Here is a 6,872-nt window from a genome sequence, read left to right on the forward strand (position 1 = left end):
GGGGAAACACAGCTACACCGTGTCAACACGGATGGAGCATGCTCCACAGGGAAGCACACGCTCCACCGGGAAGCGCAGCTACACAGTGTCAAAAGAACTCCATCAGACAGTGCATCTTCTCATCCACAAATAAACTAAAATAATATCAATTAAAACCACTGAAAATTCCTCACATACTTAGAAATTAACACTTTAAAACACATATTAAAGGAAATTTTAAAACAAAATTAAAAGTAATCATGAGGGAGCTAGAGAGATGCCTCAGTGGTTAGAAGCACTGGCTGCTTATTGGCTGCTCTTCCAGAGTCATGAGGAGTTCAGTTCCCAGCACCAAGGTGGCAGCTCACAGCCACCTGTAACTGTAGTACCTGATGGCTTCTTTTGGTATGCAGACAAAACACCCATATACATAAATGCATACATAAAAATCAGTCTTTTTAAAAAGTAATCTTGAACTGAATAAAAACAAAACATTAGAATTAATCAGATATGCAATGCCGTGACAAAAAAAATTAATTAATTGATTAATTAATAGCCCAATCAGAAAAGAAATATATTGTCAGACAGTGGTAGCACATGACTTTAATTCCACCACTTGGGAGGCAGTGGATCTCTGTTGAGTTCAGAGGTCAACCTGGTCTACAGAGGGAGTTCCAAGACAGTCATGGCTACACAGAGAAACCCTGTTTCAAAAAAAAAGAAAGGAGGAGAGGAAGGAAGGGAGGGAGGGAGGGAGGGAGGGAGGGAGGGAGAGAGGGGAACCATCTCAAGTCACTTAGCTTACAACATATATTTTTTAACTTGAGGAGGAAGGCAAACTACTCTAAATAGGGCTGGAGAGAGAAGGCTCAGTGGTTAAGAGCACTGGCTGTTCTTCCAGGGGATCAGGTTCAATTCCCAGCATCCACATGGCAGCTCATGACTGTCTGTAACTCCAGTTCCAGGGGATCTGACACCCTCACACAGACATATGTGCACATAAGCACCAGTGCACATAAAAGAAAAATAAATGATTTTTAAAAACTACTCTGAGTTAGCAAAGCAGAAAACAGTAACACAAAAGACACAAAGTTCCCCAAAATCACTGAAACCAGAAGGTTGGTCTTTTTGAGAAAAAAAAAAAACAATAAAAATAAACATCCAGCCAAACTGTTCAAGAAGAAAGAGGGAGAGAGAGTACACAAATTATCAAAGAGAACAGGAAACCTCCCTAGCTTTTATAGAAATTAAAACAGAATTACTTTGAACAATTTTATAGGAGAAATGAACCTGCCTCAAACAAGAAAAACATGCCAGAAAAAAAGTGTGTCCTCTAACCTGGGCACTGTGGCATATGCACACCTAAACTCACCACACACAAACATGCACACAAACATGCACACAGTACTATGTACATGCTAGTCCCAAGTGCTAAGGAGACTCACATCATGACCATGAAATAAATCATAAAATAGGAAAAAAGCATCCACAACGCATCTGGAGATAGGGGAAAATATAAAAACACAATTTCCTGTGGAAACTGATGTGGTTTTGATATAATTCAAATAAAAAAATAATTCAAAACAACTTCTGAGACTGTTCTTTCCCTGATTCAGATACATTTTTGAATTCTCAATTTCATTATCTGTATAGATAGTCTTAGAACTTCTAGAACCTCACAGAAATCCAAATTGACTTCCTTATGTAAGCCACACACACTCCGGGTCATCTCTAGATCCCTTACAATATCTAATATGGTATAAATCATAAGGCTACGGTTAGGGACAATGACAAGAAAAGATCTGCACATGCTCAGTGCAGACACCAAGTGTATTTCCAGGTCTTTGTGATGCACAGTTCATTGACTGCAGTTCCACGAGTGCAGCTGTTGGCCCTGAGTCCACCTTACTGCACTCAATGGTCACTCACAGAGCAGTATGAAAAGTGCCATGGTTTGAACAGGTAACACTTCCATAGCTTACAATTTAGATGGTTGGTCTCTAGGGGTGCTGCTGCTTTAGAAAATTCTGGAAGCAGGAAATAGGGAACAGCTAGAAGTAGTTTCTAGGTAAGTTTTTGCGGGTGTATTATCTGCTTCACTACTGCTCTATATGCTCAAACCACCACGACAGTCTTCCCAAGGTCAAGGGGACAATGACATGGACTTCATGCTCTCAAACTATGAGCTAACACAAATATTTTCTCTGTGAGTTGTCTGTCATGTGTTGTGACCACAGAAATGCAAGAACTACTGCAATAATATTAATAGAAATTATAAATTGTTTTAATACAGTAAGAATGTATAGGAACTGACTAGCCTAAAACAAAAACAATAAATATATAGTACAATTCATTTTAGAGAGCAAAAACAAACTGACAAGTGGAGTCTGAGCTTCACAAGCTGTGTATAGTAGTGTCCTACAAATCAGACAACTTAACTAACAGTAGGAAAACAGGATAGTTATCTGACCTGCTCAGAAAAGTAAGGCTTAGGGCCAGAGAGATGGCTCAGCAGGTAAGGGCACTTGTCACACAGCCTAGTGACCTGAGTTCAGTCTCCAGACTGATTCCCAAAAGGTGTTCTCTGGTTTCCACAAGCACAATATGGCATACATGCCCCCACATTTATGCATTTGCACATGAAGGGAGGGAAGAAGAAAGGAGTGATAGGGGAAAGGAAGACAGGAGAGAGGGAGGTGCGTTTTAATATTTAAAAAAAAAGATCCTATCTAACTTCCTGTAGATACTATAGTTAATGAAATAATGCAATTTATCATGGTATGATTATGTTAAATAACCAGAAAACAGAACTATTTAAGACATAAATATTATCTAATAAGTTGTACATTTTCCATTTCATAGCATAGTATCTACAAAAGCAAAACCATACACAGGAACACATGAGCTACAGTACTGCCCTCAGAGTAAGCCTTGATTATTATCAGTGTTAACAAGATATCATCTATTTTCTCAGAGAGGTATTACTTAGCCATTGACACCACAGAACATTAACATCAAGATAATTTTACAGAGAAAAAGGACATAACAGAGTTAATCTGCTTCAAGGCTGTATAGCCAATCTAATCAGTAAGGTCTGTCTGACTTAAACTCAGGATATTTAAACTTTCCTGTAAAGGGCCGGAAGCATCTATTTTAGGGTTATGGGCCATGCACCTACAACAAATTAATGGGTAGGCTGTGTACCAATAAAATGTCAACAATGTGCACTGAGTCTCTGAGTTTCTTATTATTTCACATGTCAAAGTGTACTATACTTTAAACTATTTTAAAATGTAAACCACTCTTAGTTCATTAGACATGCTGGAAGTGAGCCAGGCTTAGCCTTTAACTGAGAGCATTAGTGAGAGATGCACAACACGCCACTGCACAACACGCATATTTAATCAGTCCCAATAACCGTACTGCACATTATCTGCACACCACACATCTACCAATATCCACACATATCAAGGCTGCAGTACCTTTTCTCTCCTACCACTTTTAGCTTGCTCATCTTGAGTTACTTCGTTCCAGCATTGCAGATAACCTGAAAGAAAAATGTTAATACTATCAGGCGCCTAACAAAATTCTGTTTCCTGGGCATTAGGGTTATAAAGGCCATATAACTGGGAGATTGGAACACTAGAACACAAGGAAGTCAGCCTATGGAGGCCATCACTGCAGCTGCCATACAGAACTACTAAGATTCCTAAAAGCAGCAAGGAAAACGTCATCAAAATTCTAGAGCTACAGAAACGCAGAAAGCAAACATAACATGTATGTGGTAGTGTGAATCAAAGTGTCCCCCACAGGCTCACACATGCTGAACACTTGGCCCCCAGTTGTAGCACTGCTTGAGGAGGCTGTGGATCCTTTAGGAGGTGCAGCCTTGCTGCAGGGATTATGTAGGGGAGGGGGATTGCTATTACCTTGTCCTACTTCCTGTTCCTTGGTCCCTCTACCTTTCCTCCTCTTCAAACTGCCCCCACCCCAGGCCTTCATGCCATGCCTTTGCCACCAGGGTTAAAGACTCTGGTCCTCTGGAACCCTCCGGAACTGCAAGCCAACATAAACTTCCTTCATGAAGCTGTTTTTGATCACGGCAATTTATTGCTTCAGCTGAAAAGTAGCTCATACAGTCATGTATTTCTACTTCTGAGACGGTGTGCACGCATCTTCAATACTCAGGCCAGTCACAGCATCCCATGATCAGTGCAGTCACCAAACTGTTAATATGCAACGATTCTATACGGAAACATTTCTAATAACGAGTTGTTTAAACTTCCCTGACACCACCACCTTAGCCACGTTCTCATCTTTAGTCCGCACTATGTAATGTAAACAACCTTCCATCTTGACTTGCAGTTTTTATAATTTTCAGATGCACTTTAAAACAAGTCACAAAAAATATCCTAGATATCTTTTAATTTTATATATCAATGCTTAATGAGACACAATTTTTGTTGATTCACTAGAAAACAACGGCTATGAATCTAAGAAGTTAATCACATCTGTACATATTTAATAATGCTATACTTTGAAAATGTGCAAAAAGAAAGATTTTAAGGTTTCATTCAAAAGATACAAATACAAGTCTTTTCAATAAAATATAAAATGTTTCCTTTGTTAAATACATCAAAAATATATGTATTTAAGATTTTAAAAACATGTGGACCATTTTTTAAGTCACTGAGAAACTAAAATTGCATTTTTTTTTTCTTTTAGTTATTTCTCTAGGTAGTTAGCTACATGAAGCCAAAGTAACTTTCTCCAGTTTCCAGGATAAATAAGACAGGACACACCCAAAGGCGGCAGAAAGCCTCATAAGAGCTTTTAAAGCCCTGCTGCTGCCTGCATAAGCAGGGGCTGTCCTTTCCATTTTAGGGCAGGCCCTGGACATACAACCCTCGGTCCCAGCAACAAGAGATGGAAGCAGGGAGACTGGGGTTCAAAACCACTGTGACATAAAGCGGACACCAGACCCAGCCCCAAAGAGAAACCACCCAGGGCTGGAGGGCGTGGTTGCAGAACTGGCCTAGACTGCACAAGGCAGGTTAGCCAGGTGAGCCTGCAGTCCCAGCACTCTCTAAACAAGCAAGCTTTGTGTTTTCAGTTTCCCTGAGATGAAGTTCCCACTAAGCTGGCCTGGACCTCCAACCTCCTGGCTCACCCAAAAGCTGGGATTCAAGTGTGCGTCCCACACCTCACTCTTACTGTGAACCTGGGTTTGGCGGTCTTCATAAAGCAGGGCAGGAAGACTGTGAGACAACCGTGGATGCTATCTCTCAAGGAAACTGTCTTTATTTTCTGGACACAACAGGGCAGTTGCACAGGTGAACTCAAAACCACTGTGACAGTGTGCACAAGACTACACGAGCTCCAGTCAGAAAACACTGCAGCACAGACGGGGAAGCGGTCAGAAAGTCCACCACTAGCCATGACCATCCAATGGCAGTTGATGGCCGCTGGGAGAGGGAGAGTAGCCTGTCTTTAATGCTGTGACCCTCATAGGTCAATCACACACCTGGGGTAGCTGATCAACCAAACTGAACTCAGTGGGGATGGGGTGGGATGGGGCAAAGGGGAGTAATGAAGAAATTTCAAATTTTCAAAATTGGACTGGGAGAGCGGAGAGGGTGGTTACAGAAGAGCTGGGAGAGGCTATGTTCAAAATATGTAGTATGCAATTCTCAAAAAATAAATATTATTCAGGCCAGGCCATGCTGCCACGCGCCTTTAATCCAAGCATTAGGGAGGCAGAAGCAGATGGACCTCTGTGAGTTCAAGGCCAGCCTGGTCTACAAACAGTTCTAGGACAGCCAAGGCTACAGAGTAAAACCCTGTTTTCTTAAAAAAAAAAAAAGAAAGAAAGAAAGAAAGAAAAAGAAAAAAGGAAAGAAAGAAAAGAAAAAGAAAGAAAAAAAGAAAAGAAATTGTAAAAGTATTACTCAAAAAATATTCAAGTTGACAGTTTACATTAAAATACTTCAGGCATGTCTCTACTCTCCTTATTGGGCTGTAAAACAAAGTCGTGTTTACTCCCACAATGACCACGAGGAGAAAGACTGGGTAATCTGCCCAGAAGAGCCCAGGGAACTGGGGACCAGTGACCCCACAATGTCAATGCCAACCAAAACTAACTGCACACAACTGCCTGTCTCTCAGAATGTCATGCCCACCACTGTGGAAAATGCTTAATTGACCAGGCATCCAACCCAGGCAAACTTCACCGAAGACACTGATACCTCAACCAGTTCTGCTTTTAGGGACTTAAAAGTCACAGGCAAAAAGACCGAATCTCACCCTATGCTCCTGTGTATTTCTTACACTGATTTTCTTTAATTTTATTTTTATTTTACATCCCAATCATAGGCAGTTTCCCCTCCCTCTTCTCCTCCCAGAGCCTCTCCCCCCACCTTCCCTCTGCCACACACACCCCATCTACTCCTCCTCCATTTCTATTCAGAAAATGGCAGGCCCCCCATGGTTAGAGACGAAACAGGGCTTTATAGCAAAGCTATGCATCTTCCTCTAACCCTGAGGCCACAGGACTTGAGGGTAAGTAAAGGGAAGGCCTTATCCCAAGTCTGTCCTCCTTACAGGGGTGCTACAAAGAGATGCAGGGTCCACAGCACAGCAGACACACCCAGAGCTGTGTCATCAGAGCAAGAGAGCATGGAACCCAGAATATACACTAAGCACCAACTCTAGGGACAGGACTGAGGTGTGCCCTACCTGCCCCTTTCTCTTCACCCCCATAAGATCCTGACATTTCTGTCTCAGGAAAACAACTTCCATGCTATTGTCTGCACTCCCACTCCTGCCCAAGTCCTCTGCCCCAAAGCACTGCCATTTAGACACACAGCAAGCCCTCTCCTTGCTCTCCAACACAC

The 6,872-nt window shown here is 41.7% G+C and overlaps 1 protein-coding gene across 5 annotated transcripts in view; it reads right to left on the minus strand.

The window, feature by feature from the left end:
* Nucleotides 1-6,872, minus strand: part of Agtpbp1 (ATP/GTP binding protein 1) — a 128,862-nt gene that overhangs the window by 94,403 nt on the left and 27,587 nt on the right. For 3 of the 5 annotated variants that reach the window (XM_005355304.3, XM_013349180.2, XM_026782896.1), the window contains exon 2: nt 3,462-3,526. The exons of 1 other annotated variant lie outside the window; for it this stretch is intronic. In XM_005355304.3, the coding sequence (XP_005355361.1) occupies nt 3,462-3,493 (32 nt within the window). In that variant the 5' untranslated portion in view covers nt 3,494-3,526. Of the gene's footprint in view, nt 1-3,461; nt 3,529-6,872 lie in introns of those variants that run through there. One more of the 5 variants, XM_013349181.2, reaches the window with a different exon arrangement.

The sequence above is a fragment of the Microtus ochrogaster genome, chromosome 16, assembly GCF_000317375.1.
Source record: "Microtus ochrogaster isolate Prairie Vole_2 chromosome 16, MicOch1.0, whole genome shotgun sequence".
Classification (NCBI taxonomy): domain Eukaryota; kingdom Metazoa; phylum Chordata; class Mammalia; order Rodentia; family Cricetidae; genus Microtus; species Microtus ochrogaster.